The sequence below is a fragment of the Felis catus genome, chromosome E1 (assembly GCF_018350175.1).
Source record: "Felis catus isolate Fca126 chromosome E1, F.catus_Fca126_mat1.0, whole genome shotgun sequence".
NCBI classification, from domain to species: Eukaryota; Metazoa; Chordata; class Mammalia; order Carnivora; family Felidae; genus Felis; species Felis catus.
The window spans coordinates 61262635-61289592 of record NC_058381.1 but is presented as its reverse complement, the minus strand read 5'-3'; the positions used below and the strand labels follow the sequence as shown (position 1 = coordinate 61289592).

Genomic DNA, 26958 nt, shown 5'->3' with positions numbered 1-26958 from the left:
CGTCAGGCCCCCACGGGGCCCCGGGGCACCAGCTGGTCCAGGCTCTGCCCAAAGGGTTGGCTTCTGTGTGTGACCGGTACGGCCCGCGGTGGCCAGGGGCACAGGAGCCTGGACTGGACAAACCCTATATAGCAAGTTAACTGTCTGACGAGCGGGTGTTCTTAGCAACAGCTGGCCTCTTTATCACTTCGAAGACTGTGCTACCTTCACAGAAGCACGGGGGGAGGCTCAGGCAAAGGGGCTGCCGCCCGCCTTCTCCCCGAGCAGAAGCCCCTCGTGCCCCACATCACACTGAGCGGGGTGGGCGTGTGGCTCAGGCCAACCGGGAGCCGCGACAAGGAAAGCCCCGTGTGTGGGGAGGTTCATCTTCGTCTGGGCCCCATGAACCTAGGAGCTCACAAGCAGACGCGTGCCCGCGAGCCCTGGTCTGGCTTGGCGGCTTCTCCTTGGTCCCCGCCACCAAGCGCGTCCTCTCTCGGGGCTGCATCACAGAGAGACCCCCCCCCTCCTTCCCTGGCCCTCACCCGGCCCATGCTTTGCACAATCAGGCAAACTCTAAGACATGAAAAAAGAAAGTGCTGCTTCCTCAGAGTGAGAAGACAGGGCTGGGTCCCCCTAGGGAAGGGGCAGAACCGCCAGCCTGATCAGTGTCCCAGCATAAGGCGCCCCTGTCCGAACCCGGAAACACAGCCAGGGAAGCAGCTACGAAGGGGAGGCATATAGATGGCAGAATGTGTCCTGGAGTGGAAGTATCACATGGACACAGAGTTGCCTGTATCTTGAAAGGAAGAGAAGGCAGGAGAAGTCAGGCTACAGAAAGGCAAACTGGGAACTCGAATGCAGGGGCGGGGAGACCGACCCCAAACCAGGCGCTCGGCGACGGGTTCCTCCAAGGAGGTGTAGGGGCAGAAGACGCCGGAAGGGTGCAGGCTTCCACCTGGGCCCCAGGGATGCGCACTGGCTGCTGTAGAGACTCCGCCTGACCTTGGGATGGAGCAAGGGCCACCCGGGTGAACCACGGGCACAGGAGGCAGTTCTGCAACTTAGACCCGCCTTGTTGTACCCGACTCAGAACCCATCCAAGTTGTATCTCTGGACCATCTCCACCGGCTCCTTTTCACACAGGGGTCTGTGGCATCTCTGCTGCGTCACACGCTCGTGAGAGCCACCTGTCGCCCTGATTTTTGTCAGACTAGCTGTGGACAGCCCCGGTCTTTCGGATCTTCGCCCCCCGGGTGACCACACAGAGCAGTCTCGGACTCATGCACTTCATCTGGCAGGCCTGTCCTGATGCTTGGTGCTAAGGCCTCTTGTGTATGACAAATGGGGATGGAGAGAGCATTCTCTTGGGAAGATGGGCCCTAGGGGTCTCTAGCGGCCATGCACCCTGAGAGCTGTCAGCTCCTGGTCTTGAGGAGAACAGGCCCCCTGACCTAGACAGGGGGCCAGGGTGGGGCTCTGCACATGGCCATGCCCTCAGGAACAGAGGGGCTAGCTCGACCCTGATTAATGGGGGCACCCTGGTTCCTCTCCACTTCATTCCAGAATAACTGCCCTGTCCTGTTAGGAAAGAGGGCCTGTGTGGTTGCTGGGGTGGCGCTGACATGCAGCCCAAGTTCTTCCAGTGGGACCCGCACACCACACAGTCGAAGATGCTTGACACGAACGAGAGTGAATCAGTGCCCGGAACTGAGCGACACGGGACGCTGGGACCTTGCTGTGCTCGGCCACCCTCTCGGGAGAAATACAGGGCAGGGGTCTGTCAACCGGTTAACACACACCTTATTCTATGTGTTTCTGGTTAAAAACAACTTACTACCACGTTAACACTGAGCTCATGCCTGAAAGCAACTCATGTAACATAAAGCAAATCACAGAGCTCTGTGCCTCCGACACCAGGGGCCTTTTCAGTACTATGCTTAGGGTCCATTTTAAACAGGAAAATCACCAACAAAAACACCAACCCTGAAAAAACGCACTAAAGGGCATGTGCTTCCGGTCAGAGCTGAACCCAAGAGGGGGCACCGCCGTGTCGCCCTTCAGCAGGAGCCAGATTCAAGTGTCCATCCACCCCGTGCGTGGGTGCGTGAGCACGCTTGAGCACTGACTGGGATTACAAATAACTGTTAGTGATCAGGCGAGCACTGAGGGTCAACTGTGGGAGGTCACCTCTAGAAGTCCCCCAGAGCACCAGCCTTACACGGGATGGGCACGACAGCAACGCCGTCCCCTCAGGGCAGACGCCTCCCGTGGGGAAACAGGGCAAAAGGCTAAGCTGGTCAAGCAGGTCTTCCGCTGGCTCCAGATACACCCCTGCAAGTGGCCCCCGGGGGAGACGGAGGTGAACAGGGACACTGGACTAAGACGACAGACAGCGCAGGCACTAGCCCACAGGCACCTGTGTCCCCAAGAGGCCCTTACACCTTCTTAACACCTCAAAGCAGCACAGGGCAGGGGGCCGTTTTCTGCAAGGAGAAGGGCTGATGGCTGTGAGCACGACGGAGACTCTTAGGACAGCGAGTGAAGTGTCAGCCTGGGACTTCTGCTTCAGGGCCACAAGAGAACGTGGTCAGCAGGAGGAGGTGACCATTCTTCCCAACACCCGCTGCCGCTGGATAGAGGCCCCCGGATAGAGGCCTGGGGTGGCTGTCTCAGCAAAGACCCACACTGACAGAGCACTTCTGACCAGAACCACATTCCAGTGGGGGAAGAGAGGCTGAGGAGTGGCCAGAAGCACACTGGGTTTTCTGGGGGGCAGGTGGTACAGCCCCAGAAGCCGCCGCGAAGAGGAGCTATCCTGCACAGGCACAGGCCAGACTTCCACATCCACTCTCCGAGGCCAGCATCACCCTGAAACCGAAGCGGACCAGAATACTACAGGAAAGCTACAATGTCCCTGACACAAACTGACATAAGCCTCCTCAACAAGACATCAGCAAGTCAAATTCAACAGCATATGAAAGGGTTATATGGGGGCGCCTGGGTGGCGCAGTCGGTTAAGCGTCCGACTTCAGCCAGGTCACGATCTCGCGGTCCGTGAGTTCGAGCCCCGCGTCGGGCTCTGGGCTGATGGCTCGGAGCCTGGAGCCTGTTTCCGATTCTGTGTCTCCCTCTCTCTCTGCCCCTCCCCCGTTCATGCTCTGTCTCTCTCTGTCCCCCAAAAAATAAAATAAATGTCAAAAAAAAAAATTTAAAAAAAAAAAAAAAGAAAGGGTTATATGTCACGGCCGACGGATTCATCCCAGGGATGCAAGCGTAGCTAAACATTTAAAAAAAAAAAAAAAAAAAACATGCAACACACTGCATTAATAAAGGAAAACACCCACATGATCACCTCAACACAGAAAAAGCACGTGACTGAATTCAACACCCTTTCCCGATAGAGCTCCTCAGCAAACCAGAAAGGAAAAACAACTCGGCATAATAAGGTCTGTAGACGACAACCCACAGCTAACATCGGCCTCGACAGTGCAAGACGACATTCTCCCTCTAGGATCAGGAGCAGGACACAGATGTCTGCTTCTGGCACTGAGATTCAACACTGCTGGAGGCTTAGCCCAGCAGGCACAGGGAAGTCAAGGCATCTGAATGGAAAAGGAAGTAAAACTCTCTACTGGAAATGACCTAATCTTTGTATGTAGGAAATCCTAATAAATCCACACAAGAAAACCCCCTAAGCCAAAAACTATAACAACTCAGAACTGAACTCAGCAAAGTTGCAAAGTACAATATGGACATGCGAAAATCAGCTGTAACAGCTGTGTATATAGTAACAGCTGTAATATGCAGTAACCGGCTATGTATATAGTAGCAACTGTAATGCACAGTAAGCAGCAGTATATATGGTAATAGCTATATATATAGAAAAGACTGTAATATATAGTAATCAGCTGTATGTATAATAATCAGCTGTAACATATTGTAGTCAGCTGTATATATAGTAAACTTAAAAGGAAATTAAGAGAACATTTCCAAAGGAACTGAATAGGAAGGAGTTCCAAAGGAATAAAACAGGAAGAAATTTGAGCCAGACTTTTACACTGAGAACTACAGAACACTGTGGAAAGAAATTAAAGACTTAAACAAATGGAGAGATGTCAACGCTCCTGGTTGAGAAGACGTGATGCTCGTCATGCGGCACTGCCTAAAGCACTCTACGGGCTCAGTGCAGTCCCTATCGAAATCCCAAATGCTGTTTTTTTGCAGAAATGGAAAAGCTGATCCTAAAATTTGCATGGAATTGCTAGGGATCCAGAATAGTCAAAACAATCTTGAAAAAGAAGAACAAGGTCGGAGGACTCCTACTTCCCAATTTCAAAACTTCCTACAAAACTGTGGTAATCAAAACTGTGGCTTTGGCATCAAGGCAGACGCGAAGGTCAGGGAGACAGACGTGAGAAAGAAACCCGTAGATCGGAGGTCAAGTGACTTTCCACAAGGGTGACAAAACCACTCCGTGGGGAAAGCATGGTCTCTTCTATGGAAGAGACCTTCTATGGAAGGGGCCTCTTCTGGAACAGATGTACATCCACACGCCAAAGATGTGGTCAGACCCTTACCTCACTCACTCGATACAAAAATTCACGCTACATGGATCAAAGAACTAAACCTAAGAGCTGGAACACTGTCTCTCTGAGAAGAAGAAAGCACAGGGGCACCACCTCAGGGGTGGCAGTGGAGTCTTTGCATAGGCCACCTGGAGCACAAGACACAAAAGGGCACAGAGATAAAGGGGACTTCACAATTAAAAACTGGTGCATCAGAGGGGCGCCTGGGTGGCTCCATCGGTTAAGCATCCGATCATCGGGTTCAGGTCACTATCTCACAGCTCACGGGTTCGAGCCCTCTGTCAGGCTGTGTGCTGACAGCTCACAGCCTGGAGCCTGCTTCGGATTCTGTGTTTCCCTCTCTCTCTGCCCCTCCCCCACTCACGTTCTGTCTCCCTCTCTCAAAAATAAACATTAAAAAAAATTATTTTAGGGGCGCCTGGGTGGCTCAGCCGGTTAAGTGCCAGACTTCCACTCAGGTCACGACCTCACGGTTTGTGGGTTCGAGCCCTGCATCGGGCTCTGTGCTGACAGCTCAGAGCCTGGAGCCTGCTTCAGATTCCGTGTCTCCCTTTCTCTCTCAGCCCCTTCTTGGCTCACACACTGTCTCTCTCTCGCTCTCTCAAAAATAAATAAACATTAAAAAAAATTAAAAAAAATTATTTTAAATCTGTAAAAAACTGGTGCATCGGAGACTCTATCAGGAGAGTGAAGAGATAAACCCACCAAATGAGAGAAAATATTTGCAAATCACATCTGGTCAGGACCTAGTATCCAGAATATATCAAGAGCTCCTACACCTCAACAACAAAAAATGGACAAAAGATTTGCACAGACAGCTCTTTGAAGACCTACAAATCACCAAGCACATGAGAAGATGCTCAACATCGTTACTCATGAGGGAAATGCAAACCCAAATCACCGATATCACTTCACACCCAGTAAGATGGCCATGAGGGCGAAAAACAACAACAGAAAACAACACGTGTTGGTGAGGATGTAGACAAATGAGAATCTCCTAGATCAGCGGAAGAATGTAAAATGTAGCTGCCGTGGGAAAGTTTGGAGGTTCTTCAATAAACAACACAGAATTACCATAGGACTGAGCAATTCTACTCCTAGGTATACACCCAGAAGAAATGAAAACGAGGACACCATACATAATCATGAATGTTCACAGCGGCACTATTCACAACAGCCAGAAGGTGGAAACAATCCAAATGTCCATCAATCGGTGACTGAATCAACAAAAATGGAAACATTAAGCCATAAAGAAGTACTGACCGATGCTATAAACCTCCGAACATGATGCTCAGTGAGAGACCAGATATAAAAGGCCACGTATCAAACTGTATCTACAGGGAATGTCCAGTGTAGGCAAATCCACAGAGACAGATTAGTGGCTGCCAGGGGCTCAGGTAAGAGGGAAACGGGAAGTAACTGCTGTGTATAAGGTTTACTACTGGGACAATGAAAATGCTTCTGAACTCGTTAGAGGAGATGGTTTCAAAATGCTGTGAATGTACCTAATGCCACTGACTTGTATGCTGTAAAATGGTCAATTGTATGTTACGTGTATTTTACCATGACGACAAAAAAAAAAAAAGACTCGAATCCTAAGGAGTACTAAGTATAAAAGAATTACTGCTAATTTTAAAAAATAGTAAAAGCAAATTCTTTCAGAGATGCTGAAATACCAACAGATAAAAATGACACGACGTCTGGGGGGAAGAGCTGGGAGAGAATTTCCAGAATGTCTGACGTTTTCCATAATACAAAGCTTAAAAGAAAAAAGCAAAGCTGCTGACTTTCAGAGTTTATTAACAGGTACCGCTTTCCTTTCTCAAGAGTGACTTTCTAGGGTGAAGGCAGTCACAGGGCATGCAGCACCTCAGTGACAGCTGACACTGTGTAAGGAGAGCCACCCTCCTCGCCCAGTCTTCAAGCTCATCTGCCACCTCCTCCCCCTTTTCCACAGCGCCTCCTGCACCCACTCGGCTGGGTGCCGCCGCTGGGGAGGATGGTGTCTGGGAGCACTGAATCGTTACGGACTAGAGAGAAAACCCTTTTCTAAACCAGTGATTTCTTTAAAAAAAATTTTTTTTAATGTTTTTTATTTTTTGAGAGAGCACAAGCAGGGGAGGGGCAGATAGAGAGGGAGACACAGAATCCAAAGCAGGCTCCAGGTTCCGAGCTGTCAGCACAGAGCCTGACACGGGGCTCGAACCCAGGAACGCGAGATCATGGATGACCAAGCTGAAGTGGGACACTCAACCGACTGAGCCCCCCCAGGCAGCCCCCAGTGATTTCTAAGTAAAAGACTGCAACCAAATAAAGAAGAACCAATAAAATTTCCCACTAACAGATAATTTAAAATGGTTTTTGGTAAAAGATGACTAAAACTGGAAGGAGTTTCAATATTTTTTCCATCTTCCTTCTCCTGAGAGGGAACAAGGTCTCAAGGCTGACCCTGCAGTGATCATCAGTGATGATAAAAAAAACTGTGTGGCTTTCTTTAAAGCCCCAATATATTAAGAAGTTAATCTTTAATGCAATTTTAATTTATTTTACAAGATAAATTATATTTTTGAGGAGTGCCTGGGTGGCTCAGTGGGTTGAACCATCAACTCCTGATCTCGTGGTTGTGGGATCAAGCCCCAAGTCGGGCTCCATGACAACAGAGAAAAGCCTGCTTGAGATTCTCTCTCCCTCTGCCCTTCCCCCACGTGCACCCCTCTCTATCCCTCTCTCTAAATAAATAAACAAATATTTAAAAAATTGTATTTTGGGGGGCACCTGGGTGGGCTCAGTCAGTTAAGTGTCCGACTTTGGCTCAGGTCACCATCTCACAGTTCGTGGGTTCGAGCCCCACGTCGGGCTCTGTGCTGACAGCTAGAGCCTGGAGCCTGCTTCCAATTCTGTCTTCCTCTCTGTCTGCCCCTCCCCTGCTTGCACTCTCTCAAAAAGAAACATTAAAAAAATTTTTTTAATAAATAAATTTAAAAAATTCTATTTGTTTTTTTAAGTTTGTTTATTTTGAGAGACAGGGAGAGAGGATCCCATGCAGGCCCCGTGATGTGTGCAGACAGTCCGACAAGGGCTTGATCCCATGACCCTGGGATCATGACCTGAGCCAAAATCAAGAGTAAGGCGCTTAACCGACTGAGCCACCCAGGTGCCCCAAAAGTTGTTTTTATTTTTTTATTATTTTTAATTTTTTTTTTTTGGTAACGTTTATTTTTGAGACAGAGCATGAACGGGGGAGGGTCAGAGAGAGAGACGGAGACACAGAATCTGAAACAGGCTCCAGGCTCTGAGCTGTCGGCACAGAGCCCGACGCGGGGCTCGAACTCACAGACCGCGAGATCATGACCTGAGCTGAAGTGGGCCGCTTAACTGACTGAGCCACCCAGGCGCCCCACCAAGTTGTTTTTAAATAATAGTTAACACGTGCCAACCTGTGGATAAATGGACAAACTTGCGATCAGTTACCCATTTCAAATGCTGTCTTCTCAGGTTCTGTAACGCTTATATTCACGATTAAATCTTTAATATTTCCGCATTCTCCTGCGCAGAGTAAAAATGTGCTCAGCAAACAGTATTCAGACAGAAACTAGTCGGCACGCATATGAAATCTGTTAGGGCACAAGACCCCATTACAGGGGCAAGAGGGCCTGTCTGGGTGCTCATACATTCTGAGAGTAGACGCCAAATCAGGGCAGTATTCAGGGCCAGGAAAACATTAGAGAGAATGATGTAAAACAGTGGAAAACTTAATCCTTTGCTTATTAAATCTGTAAGGAAAAATTTTAGATACCAACTTTCACACGTGAAAGGGATACACAGCTGTTCCAACTCCCTCCAGTAGACAGGTGGACATAAGAGGCCCCTGACTGGCACCAGTGGTTCTCTGACAACCTGGAATGCGTTAGAAATGCACTCTTGGGCCCCCAGGCCACACCTGCTCAGGAAGGGACTCTGAGGCACATCATATCTGGGAATCACTGGCTGAACCATGGCTTCAGCCTGAGCAGGATTCAGACCAAAAAAGGACCGACCAGGCCACCTCCCAATGCCACCTTCTTCCAGAAGCACACCGCACCAACAGGTTTGCTGCGTCAACGTCATCCACAATGACAAACTTATTCAGAGAGAAAATAAGGCCCGCACAACTCTTAATACTTAGGGGACACAGAACCTGAGAAGACAGCATTTGAAATGGGTAACTGATTGCAAATTTGTCCATTTATCCACAGGTTGGCATGGGTTAACTATTATTTAAAAACAAAGACATCAGAAAAACAAAACTCTTGGGGCGCCTGGAGGCTCAGTTAAGCGTCTGACTCTTGGTTTCAGCTCATGTCATGATCACGCCATTCGTGGGACTGAGGCCCCGTATTGGGCTCTGCACTGATAGCCCAGAGCCTGCTTGGGATTGTCTCTCTCCCTCTCTGTCCCTTCCCCACACTCTCTCTCGAAATAAATAAACTTAAAACAAAATAAGAAGAATAAGAACAAAGAACTCTCAGGTGGTTAGTCTTCCCCAGAAAAGGTTCCAGAACTTATTCCACCAGTGAGTTTGGGGCAAGGCAGAGTGGGGATCTGAATCCCATAGGCAAACGCAGGTCTCCTCCATTCCTTCATCGCTCACAGGTGGGAGGTCAACACAGTTAGGCCTTCTGTTCTCTACCCCTTTTCAGAGAAACTCTATGGGCACAGAGAGCACCTTCTGACCAGGAGCCTGACTCCATTGCTTGAGCTCCTGTAGGCCACCGCTGCGTCCGGATGGACAGCAGGCACTCTGTACGCCTGGGCAAGGACCCACTGCTCAAACAGCAGCTCTGAGAATGACACTAGATGCCTGAGTTGACTTAACAGCCAGCCGGACCCCTACGCCTCACACGGCTCCACAGGGCTGGGTGAAAGGGGGTTCTCTGTGCTCTCATTTAAAAGCCAAGCTCAGGGGCACCCGGGTGGCTCGATCGGTTAAGCGTCCGCCTCTTGATCTCAGCTCAGGTCTTGATCTCAGGGTTATTGAATTGAATTGAATTCTGGCGTTGGGCGTGGAGCCTACTTACTTACTAAATTACTAACTACCTAACTAAATGCCAAGCTCCGTTGGTCTGTCCTGTCTTCTCTACTCGTCGATGTGAGAACATGCATGGACAGCTATGTGCGCAGAGAGAAAGATTCTCTGCTTCCGTCAGACACACTCTGGAGCACAGGTGTCCCAGGAGACATCTCAGAAGGCAGGTGCCAGTGCCCAAACCTCCCGTTACTTCCAGGCCACACCCAGGTATCTACACAAGGAGGGGGGTATTTCTAGCTCTCTAGGTATTTACAGAAACGCTAATCTCCGTTCAGATGGCTCCACCAGGGAGACCCCCAGGAGAGGTGACACCCACAACCACCGCCAGGTACCTTGTAGCACTATTAGGTTTCTTACACTTTAGAAATGCAAACATTTCCTCAGACAAAAAAATTAAAATTTAACAGTCGAAACCAAAGTATGGAACACTACCATTCATAAAACGGAGAGCAAAGGATCTTTGCTCTCGATATCTGCACCCTATTAGCTGTGAAGGACACTGCTTACCGTTGTTCACCTGGCCGTGGACGGCGGCAGGGACTGGCACCACATGAGTCCCGTTCTGCGTCACAGTTTTTATTGGTAGCTGGTGCTGACCCAGAGGAGCCTGCTGCACGATGGTGACCGTCTGGACGGGGGTGGTCTGTGGCGTCTGAATGATCCGGCTAGCGGCGCCCAGTGTGGCATGGCTGATCGCAGGAATAGGTTCCACTTTTACTGAAATTAAAAGGAAGGGGAAAGAAACAATTCCAACTGACATTACTGGAAAGCCACAGCAATCACGCCAGGTGGCCAGCAGACCCTCTCTAAGATGTTACGTAATTAGAAAAGGGGTTTGGGGGCGGCACCTGGGGGGCTTAGTCGGTGGAGCGTCTGACTCTTGGTTTCGGCTCATGCTGTGATCTCACAGTTCATGAGTTCTAGCCCCGCCTCGGGCTCTGCGCTGACAGTGCAGAGCCTGCTTGGGGGTCTGTCTGTGTGTGTGTGTGTGTCTGTGTCTGTGTCTGTCTCTGTCTCTGTCTCTGTCTCTCTCTCTCTCTCTCTCTCTCTCCCTCTCCCTCTCTCCCTCTGTCTCTGTTCCTCCCCAGCTTGTGCTCTCATCTCTTTCTCTCAAAATAAATAAACTTAGAAAAAAATTAAAACAACAACAACAAAAAGAAAGGGGCTTGGGACGAGTAGGTCTGCTGGGAAGACTTGAGAAACAGCTTGAGAAACTGCCTGCAGCGACTTCTTCTGTTGCTTTACCTTTTACTTCTTTGTGGTCTCCATTCTCTTGCGGCTCTGCCTTAGGAGGGGCCAGCACGGCTGCCTGCGTGACCACGGCCTGGCCGGCAACAGTGTACGTGCTGGCCGGGGCGAGGCCGGCCACGCCGGTGACGGACACCGCGGGGATCTGGTGGACGACGTGCACCGTCTGCACGACAGGCTGCTGGGAGGTCGCGGTGGTCACGGGGGCGGCGACCGTGTAGGTGACAGGCTTGATCGTCGGCGGCAGCTGCCGCTGCACAGCGATTAAAACAGGCTGACTAGACAGGGGAGAGCCTGCAGAGTTTGAGGGAGCAGGGGTGAGGCACAGGAACCCACGTTCCTCCAACCGTTTCCCAGAACCGACCAAGCACAACCACCCGCTCACAGCACACAGAGGAGTAAGACAGGGCGCGCCCCTCCACCTCATAATAGTGAAGTCACTCGCGGTGGGAAAAGGGTAGTATCTTAACGGGGATACTGAACTCTTGTATCTGACTGCTAAAAACGCAATTCTTGCTCTATTCAGATTTCTTACGACACCTCTTCCCACATCTCTTTCCTCATGAAAAAGAAAATGTCAACACAGTATATGGGAAGAAGCTGCCTACTGAGCCCAGTCAAGGGGGCCACGCTCTCCCCAGCATTAAAGTCTCACGGTGGGGGCGAGAGAACCGGAAAGCCCAGACACAGAGTTACAAACTCTGCCAACCAACCTCTGCTCTCCCTGGTTTGGGCACAGAGTAAATGAAAAGACACGCTGGTGACAGGAGGTACGGGTGGGGGTGGGGAGGGGCTGTTGCCAGCATGGTCAGGAATCCCACTGTGTCAAAGTGCGTATTTTGTGGGTGCCTGGGTGGCCCGGTCGGTTCTGAGTCCCACTCTGGATTTCGGCTCAGGTCATGATCTCACAGTTTGTGGTACTGAGCCCCACGTCGGCTCTGTGCTCACAGCGCGGGGCCTGCTTGGGCTCCTCTCTCTACCCCACCCCCACTCATGCACACTCTTGCTCCAAAAACAAAAACCAAAAAACACCAAAAACACACATTTTGCCAACCAATTAGGAATCATGATAGAATTAGTTCAGACACATTTCCACACTGTGTTGTTACGGTTTTTGTTTTTGTTTTTAAATTCCTCAGGGCACACATCTTTATTCTGCTTTGCAACTTGGTAAGTAAACTGTGAGATGCTCACCTAGTCATTAAGTGGGCAGTTTCTGCTGCCAATCAATGCCTAGCTTGTCTAATTTGTGTTATTCCTTTGGGGGGAGGGATTTTTTTTTTCACAATCTTTGAATGATCAAGCAACTGAGAAGCAGATTCTTAATTATTTCAGGCATCCATATAAGCTGTTTACGTAAAACAACGTTCACTGTGTTTTGTTTTTTGTTTTTTGTTTTTTTTTTAACACTCACAGTACTATTAATACTAAGCTTATAACACTCAGGTATTATGCAGAAAGTACCAGGTACAAAGGAGCCAAGGCCACTGCTGTGTCCTCTGAGGAGCCTGGCCCGCCCCCACCCACCACACCTGTCCCCTCACTGCGAGTCTCACCTGGTGCACTCTGAGCAAACCGTGCCTCCTGGATGACGGCCAGTTTGGGCTGTGACGCGCTGGGCTCCGGCTCCAGGGGGGCCGGGGAACCTTCCCTCGACAGGCTCTCGGGGGTCTGGGCACCACTGGAGTGAGCAGACAGCACTCCAGCGTGATTGGGAGAGGCTGGGGCACTTCTGTGTTACAGAAAAAAAGATAGTGGATTTTCACAGGTCCAGCACTCACCACGCTGCGTCATCTCAATAACGTGCATTTTGAAACTGTAACGGCCATTTGTCTTCTGCCACCTGACTACAGTTCTGTGAGCTCTACTTTCCCTGTGAACGCCTGTGACCGGAGATGGACCTTCCGTGAGACTCACTCAGCTGTGACAGCCAGTGTGCCTGTGCTGCGCTAGGCTACTGGGGCTCCGTGCCCACACGGGCTGCACGGCCGTGGAGCTGCACTGGTGCCCTCCCTAAGCAGCTCCTGTCCACGGGCAGCAGGAGCCAGCGGTGGGCAAGCAGGTGGGGGCCCGAGACTTACAGCCTGGTCCTTTTTTTTGTTTAGAAACAGAGCATCTATTAATGAAGCTAAAAATGTATAATTTGAAAATCAGGCCATTAACATTATATAAAACAATCTTGAGTTTAAGCCGCTAAAATACAGCTTGGAAGAGCTGTTCATGTGTCAAGGGAAAGGAAAACACACAGCTCATCAAATGCCGACCGGTCATGTTAACAATGTGCAATGAGTTCAGTGAGGCCACAGCTGCCACGCGGGAGCGGAGTGGAAGTAAAACTTCATCGCCAGTCTCCGCCGTTTCAGACTGACGTTCAAGAAATGTGTGGGCAGCATCCGACACTCTTGTTCAAATCCCCATCCCCACATTTAATCACACCGCATTTGGTAGTTCCTTCACTGTGAAAAGGAAAACTGACCAACACATTGAAGGCAAATTTACTAACCAGTAAGTGAGGTCTTTTTGTTTGTCTTTTTTCCTTACCTAGACGAGAGCGGTCCCAGAGGGGTTCTAAAGCAAGGCACGCCCCTAGGCCGTCTTTTCCTAAAAGCCTGCTCTATTAATTTGCTTTCAGAGGCAGGGTCTATCCTCCAGAATGAGCCTTTGCCTGGTTCTTCCTGGGAACGTGGTACTTTGATGAAATACCGATTCAGAGAGAGATTGTGGCGAATTGAATTCTATGAAACATAAAAAAATACGTAGAATTCATATATTTCTTTGCTGAGAAATGAAAATGTGCCCCAGTTTCAGTGCCCTGCAAAGCAGAGACCGAGGCATGCAGCCTTTGCAGAGGGCAGACGACTTACAAGCAGCGCTGTTCTGGGAGGAGCCGGCCCTCCTCCCGAGTGAAGGAGTAGGGGTGCGACCCCCCGACGGAGGGTCCTGGAACGAAATGGCAGAGGGAGCACCAGGGGCGGGGTGGGGGTGGGGGATCTAGGGAACAAAGAAGGGGTGGGCCATCTAAACCACAGGGAAGAAGGCAATTTCCATCTCTCCCCCAGGTAGGAGACCAAGGACCCTCACTGTAGTCATCTCACCTTTCCTGCTTAGAGACGAACAGAGACAAAATAAGCCAATCCTTTAAAATACTTTTTGAGCACGGAATTAGCTTACAAGAATCTGTCACAGCCATCTAAAATGAATTAATCCAGTGCAAAGTGTTTGGCAAACCAGCAAAGGATAAAGACGAGCTAAAGGTTGAGACGTATTGTCGACGCCATCTTCCAGTAATAAGAGCACTTTGCAAAATACTTCCATACATGTCTTTCAATTTGATCCAACAAATAACCTGACGAGGCACAGAGAGGAGGTTTCCCTCAACTCCTGCTCTATTCTTTCCATTACAAAAATCTTGGCTCACAGCTTACAGACAGTTTCAGGAAAGCTCCCCACTGCAACCTGCACGACTCTTGGCAGCACGCCTGATCCCGAGCCCCCCAAACCAGAGTCAGCAACAGCTGGACAGAAGCCATGCATCCAAGTTATTTCATGTATTTACACCCATCTTTAAAGTTAGTAAGTTAAACTACTAAAGATTCAAAATGATGGTAACTCACAGCACAATTTCGGGCTATCCCAAAATCATTTCTAAATTCCCCAATTAATCTTCTAAAGGAACTCCTAGCCACAGCCTGAAATCCTCACTTGCCAGAGGTGGCTCAGAAATCAAATGTATCAAATTCTACTTTACAACCCAGCTAGGGGACCGCTCACCTACCACAACCAGTCACAGGCTATGGCTGTGACCACAGCACCACGCAAGCCTGTGGAAGTCTGTCTCCCTCACCAGCAACACGCAGGGGGGCAGCCTAGACTGTCTGTGATTTGTGGAAGTGTTTATAAATAAATGCATTACCTGAGACTTAGAATATTTTATTTTATTATTTTTTTAATGTTTATTTAAAAAAAATTTTTTTTAAAACGTTTATTTTTGAGACAGAGAGAGACAGAGCATGAACGGGGGAGGGGCAGACAGAGAGGGAGACACAGAATCGGAAGCAGGCTCCAGGCTCTGAGCCATCAGCCCAGAGCCCGACACGGGGCTCGAACTCATGGACTGCGAGATCGTGACCTGAGCTGAAGTCGGACGCTTAACCGACTGAGCCACCCAGGCGCCCCTAATGTTTATTTTTGAGAGAGAAAGAGAGCGCACGAGCGCTGGAGGGGCAGAGAGAGAGAGGGAGACAGAGGACCCAAAGCAAGTACAGAGCCTGACACGGGCTTGAATCCATGAACCGTGAGATCATGACCCGAGCCGAAGTTGGATGCTTAACCGACCTGAGCCACCTGAGAGCCCCAAGATTTAGAACATTTTGATAACCGCAGATAACTTGTTATTATGTTTTATCATAGGTTTAGGGATCTACCAACAATACCTTTCTACTAGCTCTTCCAGAAAAATCAAACTCAACTACTACTGGTGCTTCCGCCAAAGAGAGAAGACGATCTTCCTCTGATTCCTCAGACGTTTCTGTGCCGTAGAAGGTAGACTCCAAGACTGTGGGTTGAGAAAAGCAAACCCAGACCGTGAAACCACAGGGCCCTCTGGCTGTGAACAAGGCAATCCTTACGACTGCCATGGAATGGTTAAGAGGTCCTCCGACTGTACTGTGGGAGGGAACCTGGCTACCTGGGCAGCTTACAAGTGAACAACATGGGAGGTGCTGAACCCCCACGTGAAGGCTGGAACTGCACCGAGAAGGTTAATGCACTTACTGCTAGGAGGAAAAAGGGAAGCTGGCTCAGGGGGAGTCTGGAGGTAGGAAGTGCCATTTCATGGTACTGGGACACTAGTATTTCTTCCCACTGATAAAGGAGACCAGGGCCGGGGGAGGGGGGGGCGCGGGGGGCTGTGGTTCCACGACCTTCATGCCACAGACAAGCTGTACGCAAGTTCCTAGGTCAAGGAGTCGCTATTTTCTGTCCTGAAAATGTGACAGAAGCTACACTATGCACCATCACAACAGGGTCTAACAAGCCTACGGAACAAAGAGGCCACGATTTTCCAGCCAACAAGACTGGAAATGCTGTGGAAGTCATTCTCATTATTCTACAAGATACTTAATGCAGACACAAAGTAACTATATTTCTAAGGTCATTTAAGGCCTTTGTAATTTGATCAAGCCAAGCTACAAACACAAAAACCACACTGGCTTGGCTTCTACTGATTCAGAAAGTATTACATGCAGAGAAAAGGCAGGTTATTACTCTTTAAAACTAAACAGGAAGAAAAGGGTCTGCAGTACTGCACACATTCTCTTCCCCCCAGACCCTCCCCTCACCGAGGCTACTTCCCACAACCCGTCCTCCCTGGGCGCCAGTCCCTCCTCCCTCCTGTCCCCGAAGGCAGCTCCATCCCTGCAGATGACCCAGACGGACGAAAGGCCCAGAGCTGGTCACCGGCCTCCGGCCTCTGTAAGCACCCCCAGCACTCCTGCCCAGACCTAGTTTCTGTCGGCCCCACTCATGCAGAGTACTCCCTCTACTGAGGACTTGTAAAGAAAGTGATAAGAAGGGAACATGTCAGGACCTTCTAGAAGCAGAGTTCAAGGTACATACAGGGTGAGAGGAGGCCACAACACGCCCTCTACTTTAAGAAACCGGCTCTGGTCCTTTCAGAGGCCCAAAGCCCCAGAATTCAAGTTTTCTAGTTATAACAAATACCTCAATTCTGGGCTGGGTAAAATTATAATTATAAATCATAAGAAAACATTTTGGCATAAATATGCAACCGAAGGAAAGAAACATGCCATCTTCCCAGATGCGGTCACAATTTGTTTTATCCCAGAGTTTCCTCTGAACCAATCAAGAAGCCTTGCCAAAGGCAGACAAGGCAGAATACCCGAAGCGAGCCTGGAAGGCAGCTGTGGACTTCCTTCAGGTGCTCCAAAAGGCACAGGTCTCCAGGAGCAGATCAGAGTCAGGGCCAAGCCCTCGGGCCCTGCTCTCCCTGCACCGCCACCTCCCTACCGCCCTAGGGGAGGGCAGGAAGCAGTCTGGAAACCCGCATTTTAAAACTGGGCTGTTCTACAAGACCGTCTTCCCCCCTACTCTCCACACAAAGAAAATCGGATCTGGCTTTTATGAAACAAGGTTGCAAAAGGGAAAGGCTTTTTTGTTTTCAGCCAAAAGTGAGGAAGAAGGTCTCATCCATACACAGACTTTAAGCGCAGTCACTCTGGGAGGGGCAGCTCAGAGAATCTCATGACAGAAAAAGAACACGTGTGGATCAGTACTGGGAACAGCTAAAAGAAATTGAGAGTGCATTCCAAATATTAAAGGGAGGGGTGCAACAGGAAATCTCTTTTCTGCTAAAACACTGGAGCCAGGAGGGCCTTACACAGGCAAGGCTCAGTCACCCTTCTGGGCCTTGATCTAGACAGAAAAGAGGTTTCGATAAAAAGCAGCATCGATGACAGCTAACAGAGCGGGGTGCTTGCCCTCCAGCAGCCATGTCTGTGACGCTCCGCTCTCGGGGGCCGGGAAGTCGCTCTCAGAGCCAGGAGCAATCCGTGCACGTGGGGATCGCACCTGACCTAACTCCCCACAAGACTGAAGCCTGGAGGAGGCCGCCCCTGAAAGCTGGCCTTCGTCCTCTGGCCAGAAAACCCTATGTTGTTTGGAAGCAGCTCTTGCATAAATGGATGTTAGGAAACACAGGGAAACACATCACTGAAGGTCTGGCCAGGCGCTTCAGAAACACTGGCTCCTCTTCTGCCCCGCTAACTGACATTTCCAGTCACCAGAATTCTGCACGCGACGAGCTGCACATAACCCCACCCCACTCCTTGACGGGGTATCCTGAGACCTCATCTGCCCACACACAGGAAACCGTGTTCCAGGAGCAATCACCAGAAACGGACACAGATTATCATTTGGCTCTGCTTCTTTTGTTTGACATTTTATCTGAAGCACAACCTCACTGTCCTCGATTAAAATGGTCAGTATCGCAGGGACTTCTTGTCCAATGTGTTGAAGAGACCTGCCAGGTAACTGGAGAGCAAAGGGTTCTCCAAATCCAGCATTTCCCTCACTGCCAACTAAGAAATGCACCTCGCTGTGCGTAGGGAGGCAGGCAGGGGGCAGCTGCCCCAGGCCAGGAAGGGAGGCAGGGTCTTATGCTGTACCCTCCACAATCAAGGACCCGGACGTGACTAAAGACCCCTTACAAAGGAAATGTTCAGGATTTGGCTGGACTACTTGTATTATAACACGTTTGTATGTCTACAGGTAGAAGAAGAGTTTTTGTCCATCATTAAACAGAAAATGGTTCCCCCTCCACCCCCACCCACTCGGTTATGGTTATGGGTCAGCAGACACATTTTTCCGAGGATCATTTACTCACTATGCCTGAAAGGAATAGTGTTGCCATTCCTTGTTACTTAATGAATTCAAGAACTGCAAGCATACATTTCTTCTTTTCTTATGCTTTTAACGTTCCCTATTTCAACCCTGCCTTTCCCATATGGTCTGAATTAGGGAGGTTCTACCATACTCCAGCAAGTAGGCACACCTAGCACAGATACACAGAAGAAAAAACCACACGGTGTAAAACTTTAAAAATTAAACGAAATTAAAAAGTTAAATAAGGATCCATTATGCACTAATATCCAAGAGTCCTCTGAGGAAGGCTGGGTTGCAGACACCCCAGGAATGATCTGAAAGTACAGGAACACAAGCAGGTAGGCCGCCCCCACACAGGGCAGCATCGTGTTTCTGCTTTTCTACACTGCCCAACGGGAGAAGATGTCTTTTGAAGAAAGGGTTCGTTGATAAAATAGTTTGGAAACCACCTCTGCAAACTTCAAGAAGCTATGTACGTCAGCAGACGCAGGTAAGGAAGACAGAAGGAAGCCGAAGTAAAGGACGGGCTGGGTTTTTCACATTCCTTTACTTCAGACACAGGAAGTTAACTGCAATGGTCGAAGAGAAACATCTCAAACAATCTATGCCTTTCCCATCCGTGGGGACGGTCAGGGACCGTAAAAACCACAGGCTGAGGTTTTCTTCTAGAGCCACTATTCCTTCTGCTCTGTGTGGAGGAGGTCAAAGCGCGGGGCCAGTGGCCTCTAACACGTCCTCCTCCCTGAGCAAAAGAGGGTCTCCCTCACCTCGCTCTACCCTTGCCCTGTGCCCAAGTTAAGGAAAGCAGCTCAATTTTCCTCTGTTTTCAATCAGCATCTACTGACTTGTCACAGAAATATTTCATAACAAATCGAAATGGATTTACCTGCCAGCCCTTGTCCGCAGTCCTGTAGTATGGGTAATTTTTAGTGATGTGAGTATAAATCCCATTTAGAGTGAGTTGTTTGTCAGGAGCCATTGTAATTGCTTGTACAATTAATTGTGCATAGGAATAAGGTGGCTTTGAATCATCCTGTATTTAAGTTAAAAAAAAAAAAAAAGAGAGAGAGAGATTATTGAGGTTATCAAAATGTTTACTAAATTTACTAGAATTTAGCATTGTTTGTGCTTTTATTTAAAATAATTTTTGGGGAGGCCGCCTGGGTGGCTCAGTTGGCTGGGTGTCCGACTTTGGCTCAGGTCGTGATCTCATTGTCCATGGGTTTGAGCCCCATGTTGGGCTCTGTGCTGACAGCTGGGAGCCTGGATCCTGCTTCGGATTCTGTGTCTCCCTCTCTGCCTCTCCCCACTTGTGCTTTGTCTTGCTGTGTCTCTCAAAAATATAAGTTAAAAAAAATTTTTTTTAATAAAAAAATTTTTTTTAACGTTTATTTCTGAGAGGGAGAGAGAGAATGAGCGGGGGAAAGGCTGAGAGAGAAGGAGACAGAGGATCTGAAGCGGGCTCTATGCTGACAGCAGAAAACCTGATGCAGGCCTTGAACCCATAAACTGTGAGATCATGACTGGAGCCAAAATCGCATGCTTAACTGACTAGGCCACCCAAGCGCCCCTCTTTTTTTTTTTTTAATGTTTATTTTTGAGAGCGAGACAGAGAGAAGAGTGTGAGTAGGGGAGGGGCAGAGAGAGAAGGAGACACAGAATCCAAAGCAGGCTCCAGGCTCTAAGCTGTCAACACAGAGCCCAACGTGGGGCTTGAACCCACGAACTGTGAGATCAAGACCAGAGCCAAAGTCAGACACCCAACCAAGCCACCCAAGTGCCCCTAGGATTGTTTGTGCTTTTAAGTGTTCCTGTGAAAATGCTTAGTTTTCCTTACTATGAAAGTAACATAAATTGACTGAGAAGCATTTGGAAAATTTAGAGGAAACAAATGGAAAAATGCACAAGCAGTGTAAAAAAAGAATATTAAAACCACATAAAGAGAAACTCCAATGGCAAAAACAAAAAACATAAGGAAAAGAAAAGAGCCGCCTGACCTCAGTAAAGTCCAGGACAACACACCTTAAAGCACGGTCAGAGTCAAGATGATACTCATTTTATGAGGTTTAAAAAGAAGCAACTGAGACATTGCTTAGGGATAAACACAAATGGACGAGAAGACGACAAGCAGAGGACGGACAGACAGGAAGGAAGGTAGACGTGCCAAAGAGAGGAGCATGGGCCTCAGCTGCCCAGCCCATGATCGGTCCTGATAGTGGTGGGGGGCACATATTCTATGCAGAGACACTGGCCGCACTCGTAAACAGCTAGTATTTCCTGAACACTTCAGCTGGGCTCTGCCCCAACTACCCTGAGCGGACAGACTCTGGAAAGGGCCAGGCGAACTGGTGGAGCTGGAGACTACTCCAGGCAGCAGGTTCAGAACACAAAGCCTTCCTCATTGGGCTTGTGCCACTGGCTGTGTCTCCTGGTTACCTTTTTTCTACACATTGCTAAAAACTTTTTTTTTATTGAAAAATGTAACACAGATAGCAAAGCCTATAATACATCCTCATCAGCTGAAAACAAATTTCTGTGATGTGAACATCAGGACGACCAACACTAGGTCAAGAGAGAACACAGCCCACATCCCAGAAGCTTCCATATGCCCCCTGGGCCTGCAGCCTCTACCCCCAGAGAAGCTGCCATTACCTCTGACATTTTGTCATAATGACAATCTTGCTGTCAACGTTTTAGCATCTAAGAACGCACCTTGAAACAATTTAGTTTTGCCTGATTTTAAACAGGCAACTGTATCAACATGGAACCCCACTGATGGTGCCCCTCTGAGCCTCCCTCCCTTGCCTGGCACGCCCCGTGTGCAAGGCTCCTAGCCACAGCAGACCGGTGGTGCACCACTACGGCCGTCTCCTCCATGACTGTGCTGTGTGCTACTGCACAAATGCATCACATTTTATACAGATGTAACTAATACTACGCGTTGCTTTATTCTTTTTCACTGAGCATTATACCAACAATACTTCCATATCAGTGACTATGCTGCATAATATTTCCTTGCTTGATCACTCTTAGGGGGCATTCAGGCTGCTTTCAATTTTCTGTGTTATATAAATTTTTGTTTGCGATTTTTGCCATTTCCTTTTAGACAAAATCCTAGAAGGGGCATTACTGGGTCAAAGAACAAAAACATGCAGGGATACGCAGGGTCACAGCGTGTTCAACAACCACTGTCCCAAAAGGGTGTGTTCCTGTGCACATGTGTGCACGTGTACATTCAGACACGAGTGCATGTGCAACCTTCAGCATCTGGGACAGCAGGACTAAACCCTGGGAACGGTTTCCTGGGACACAGTGCTTATCACCGCGTGAGGACCAAGCGATTCTCTTGTCCTCCACTGGTTCAGATCTCAGCACCTGGGCCCATAGCTGACACTGGGGAGCACCCAGTGGTGAATGACCAAAACAATTCATTTATTCTAAGACCCCAACCCCAAGAACCTACTCAACAGGAAGGGACCCCACAACCAACTTGGATCCACACAAGGCCCTGGCAGTGACATTACTAGACATGCAGACAGCAAAGGGAGGACAGCTGGTCACGTGACGGCCCCGGGTTCTGTTTCAAGGCTATAAAACATTTACCTTTGGGCTGTCTCCACCAGAAGCTTCCTTTTCATTTTCTGGCTGGGAGTTGTCGGCCATTAAATTGAGGTCAGCTGGTATCACACGGCCCATTTTGTACCCCGAAGACCCTGCTCCCCGGGGGCTGGATGGGCAGGAGTTTGCAGCACTGTGGGTGGGAAAAAGTGGCTGCGATCAGCCTAATACAGAACATACATCACACCGTGCTTCAAAGACTCGTTCTGATTTCAATGAAAACAAACTTAAAAATTAGAATATCAGCATTTTCTATGGAAAATGGACTCACTAAATTCTCCGTGAAATTTAAGATCACTCCAGGAAACGTGGAAATCAGATATCTGCTTCCACATGTGTTCTCTTCCATAATCACAAAACAAACTATCAAAGGAGGTGGTGGTCCACCTGTTTCACCACTGAGGAAACGGAGGCTCAGGATGGTTCTGGAACTTACCAAGGACCCGGAGGCATATGTAATGGCTCGCAAAGGGACACAGAGCACAGGCTCTGCTCACTCCCTTCCCACCTAGGACATGGCCTCCAGCTACACCAGAAAGGTCAGGGAGAATCCAGAGAAAGAGAAAGGCAGCCGGGCCAAGAAGAGGGAACACAGAAAGAGGATGAGGCCATGGACACAGATGCAGATGGCATCAGGCCCCGGAGCACGTGCGTCAGGTCAGTTAGGACACAGCAACCCCCCCCCCAACAGGAACCCAATAAAAAAATTATTTATTTACTTATTTTATTTTTTATTATTAAAAAAAAATTTAAACATTTATTTAGTTTTGAGAGAGCACGGCAGGAGAGGGGCACAGAGAGCGAGACACAGAATCGGAAGCAGGCTCCAGGCTCCTGGCTATCAGCACAGAGCCCACTATGGAGCTCCAACCCATGAACTGCGAGATCATGACCCGAGCTGAAGTTGGGACACTCAACTGAGCCATTCAGGCGCCTCTTCATTTATATTTAAAGTTAACTCTAGCCCCAACACGGGGCTCGAACTCACAACTCCAAGATCAAGAGTTACACAGTCTACCAACTGAGCCAGCCAGGCACCTCAGGAACCCATGTTTAAACATGGGTGCCTTTTTTTCACACGGCAGGGCTGGGGTGCTGCTTCCTCATCTGTGTAATGACGAGAGGCCATTCCCACTCGACTGTGGTCATTCACCAAGCTGCACATTTGAGCTCCTGCCCCCATTCCACTCAGGCCCGTACTTTACAACGAATGAGCTGCTGCAGTGGAAGGACACCAAAAACAGGACGGGCTGAGAAATTGATCAAGTTACACCCAGAGTGTGTGGTTAGGGATTAGTTGCATTTGGGGGAAAAAAGACAAGTACTGCAAATATATAGAAAATTTCTGGAAAAAATACATAAGCAACAGTAGTTACCTCCAAAACCTGGAACTGAACGTGGAGCAGAAGGGGAGGGGGTGATGCGCTCCGGGCCAGCGTCCCCTGCAGCACTACTGGGCTCTCTACCGTGAGCACGCACAATGAGTACCTACACGCACACTCACTGGACAGGTGTCTGCTGAGGCCACAAATGGCTCTTAAAGCACCGGGAAAAAAATCAGGCCTGCACTAAAGGACTTTAAGCCTCACGATGTTGAAAAACAGCTAGCACTTAACAAGTGCTGACGTGGGGAAGGTGAGAGGCTGTATGGGGTGGATGCTGGGTTTAGAGAAGGCAAGTCCGGGGGCACCTGGGCAGTTCAGTCAGTTGAGCGTCTGTCTGGCTCTTGACTTCGGCTCAAGGTGCAATCTCACAGTTCACAGGTTCAAGCCCCGCATCAGGCTCCACACAGCGTGGAGCCTACTTGGGGTTCTCTCCTTTTCCCTTGTTTGCACACACGTGTGCATGCGCTCTCTCTCTCAAAATAAACAAACAAACAAAAAAAAAAAACAAAAAAGGAAAAGGAAAAGAAAAAAAAAGAAAAAGAAAAAGGCAAGTCTGCCCCACACATCACACATAAACCATCCACAGTTGGGCTCCCACCCCACTGTCTTGCCCAGCAAGGGCACTATGTTGGTCAGCACCGGCCATGGGGAGGAACGAGCAAGGAAACCAGGATGAAGACGGAGAAGGTGAGGAAAGGCTGGGTCAGGAGCTTTTCTCCAACCACAGTCCCCTTCCCCGAGTGCCCACGCCACCGTCTAGTGGGTCAGTGCGCCCGTCTCCAAGGCTGCGGCTCCCACTGTGGGTTGTTATCCCACGTGGGCAAACAGGGCTTTCTCCTCTTCCTCTGTGAATTCCGAACAGAAATCCGGCCACGTGGTTGCTCTCCGCTGACATAATGGCTATTTGGTCCATGGAGTCACATGCAGACAAATTCAACCAAGTGGGAGAGACAAAGGCAGCTTCCTCAGCAGCGCAGCCGCAGGAGGCAGAAGAGGGAGGGGCCTGACGCCAACAGCAGCGGCTACACAGGAGGCCGAGCCTGGAGCTGGAGCTGGAGCTGGAGCTGGAGCTGGAGCGGCAGCAGCCACAGCCAGTCCACTCGCCACTCCCTCCACTTACCAATAAACACAACACAGATCCTTCTGGAAGTCCCACTGCTGATGCTCGTTTTTAAGGTAAGAAACGGAAGTGTCTGACTGAGAGGTCGGACACGAGTTTCCCGTGTGCCCTCCCGGGCTCTGCCACACGCAGCGCCAGCTGGGACAGAGCTCATCAGCAGGAGCCTGACTCCAGAGAGTAGTACAGGCATTCGTTCCACACCCAGCATCACTCCCAGCTAAGAGGACACCCAAATACACACCACCCCCTCTTCTAAGCACCAACAGAGTCCGAGGAGACCAGCGCAGCTGAGCCCTGCAACATCACAGCAGAGCCGCACTTTAAGCCCACGAGGCGACCTCGCCTGCTCTAAGCACACACATCTGCAGGGTCCCGTGGCCGTCCTCGACCTGACCCTCAGCTGCTGTCCTCTGAGAGCTCAGCATGAGCTGACCACTGTGCTCTGGGTTCCGGGTTCTGCACCAAGAGTGTGCCCCAAAGCCGCTGACCTCCACTTCCTGAAGCACCCAGTCTCTCTTAGGACATCATGACAGACACAAGTTTGTTGCTTCACTGCAGTCAAACTCATCAATCCAAAGTACAAATCCTCAGAATGTACATGAAGTTGCAGCAAACTAAAAGAACTCAAAATGCAAAAGAAAACAGCTCAGAGTTTAGACCAACGTGGCAAATCACAATTCTCTCAACTTACACTCAAATACAGAGAGTATAAGTGAAAAAGTCAGGAACGTTTGGGGACTGTGTTTCATATGCAGGAACCTGAGAGCAAAGGGTGTTCAGAAACTGAATGGCAGGTGAAGGGTCCACCTGGGGAAGGAGCGGGTGCTGGCTGCTGTGCGCTCCTGCCCATGACTATGACTTATGACGGCTTCTGCAAGTCCCAAGGCAGGAGATAAGGAACGGAATCGGGACATGGTCACGTACATCTCAGCATGCGTGCGCCCCCAACCCGACCCTCTGTGACCCCTGCCCACCACATGAGCTGCTGTACCTGATGGTTCCTGTGGGGGAGGGAAGGGGGCTGATGAGGTGGGCCATGGTGTCTGGAATGTTGATGGTCAGGGGCGAGATGTGGGCCTGCACGGGCTTCACTGGGGACTCAGGAGCCTCCTGCTTCTCCCTCTTCTCACTGGACAGGGCAGTGAACGTGATCTTGATGTTTGTGCTTGGGAACCTAAACGTGCACCTGAAAAAAAAAAAAAAGCCAACTGTCAGCACCTGTCTGCCAGACCAGAGGACACGGTGTCCCACCTAAAGCAAGACAAAGAGCCCAAGTGCCCCCAAACGCACTGGAGCCTCATCTTGTGAAGAAGCCACTGAGAAAGTCCACTTCAACCTCACCCTGCGTGTCATAAACCACTTAATGAAGCCACAAAAAGGCATTTCATGACTTTAAAACACTAGTAAACAAATACATTCTTTTTTAAAAATTTTTTATGTGTATTTATTTTTGAGAGAGAGAACGAGAGTGCATGTGAGTGGGGGAGGGGCAAAGAGAGAGGGAAACAGAATCGCAAGCAAGCTCTGCGCTGACAACAGAGAGCCCAGTGCGGGGCTTGAACCCACGAACTGCAACATCATGACCTGAGCTGAAGTCAGACGCTTAACCAACTGAGCCACCCAGATGCCCTAACAAATACGTTGTTTAGACCATCCAAATAGAAGGAAAAAATTCAAATGTGACTTAATCTGCATTATTACTTATAAAATAAATACATAAATATAGCTGGATCATTAAGCAATGCAATTTTGTGGCTGTTTCTTAATTAAGAAAGTATTCTTTTTGAAAAATCCCATCACCTTTATCACTGAGCAAACAAGAGCCAGAGATATTAAATTCTGGGGGAAAAGGCTTTTAATTCAATACTCTGGTTCACCTTTAATATAGCTTCCTTGACATATCTCAAGTATATTTATTTTAAAAAAAAAGTAATGCAAGCCAAACATCTTTAAAGAATAAAATTTAAAAATAGCTCCACAGACTCAGTCTGTGTCTGATCTCACACCCAGTTAAACAGCACCTGACCTGTGTGTATATAAATGACCAAATATCCAGCTGATGGTACTCAGCTGACCTCTGTGTGTCTATCCCGGGGGACCCATCCTGGTGGTCAGCTCTGCCCACCGCTGTCCTCCTTGGGTGCCTGCCAAGGAAAGATCCAGAATGTGAAGGGCGCACATCCCTCCCACTTCTGGTGATGTCTTCAAGGCAATACTTCCCAAGACTCTAGTTGAGGGTTAGAAAGGACGCCACTTGGCAGGGTTTTGACACTTGCTGCCTGGCTTCCTCTGAATGCACTGACACGGGATTCCCTGCCCCTTCACTTCCCTCATGCGGCACACCAGTCAGTCCTGCAGCCTCAGTGGGCAGCGCAGACCCTGACTGCCTCCTTCCTGATACCCAGCACCCACACCTTCCCTGTTCCTATCTCTCAGGGCTCCTTCTCAATCCGTACTGAACTCTCCTCCCTTACACCTCAATGTCCAATGCCGCAAACTCAGGGTCCAGCTTCTATGCTTCTCTGTCCGCATCCACTGCCTGGACAAGCT

General features: G+C 49.3%; 1 protein-coding gene across 2 annotated transcripts in view; it reads right to left on the bottom strand.

The window, feature by feature from the left end:
* The window catches only part of FOXK2 (forkhead box K2), a 66298-nt gene that overhangs the window by 3873 nt on the left and 35467 nt on the right, over nt 1–26958 (bottom strand). For both annotated transcript variants that reach the window (XM_023244395.2, XR_006590036.1), the window contains exons 2-8: nt 25400–25594; nt 21889–22036; nt 19172–19318; nt 13426–13619; nt 12441–12616; nt 10882–11178; nt 10144–10353 (exon numbers count right to left, since the gene is read on the bottom strand). In XM_023244395.2, the coding sequence (XP_023100163.1) occupies nt 10144–10353; nt 10882–11178; nt 12441–12616; nt 13426–13619; nt 19172–19318; nt 21889–22036; nt 25400–25594 (1367 nt within the window). The remainder of the gene's footprint in view (nt 1–10143; nt 10354–10881; nt 11179–12440; nt 12617–13425; nt 13620–19171; nt 19319–21888; nt 22037–25399; nt 25595–26958) is intronic.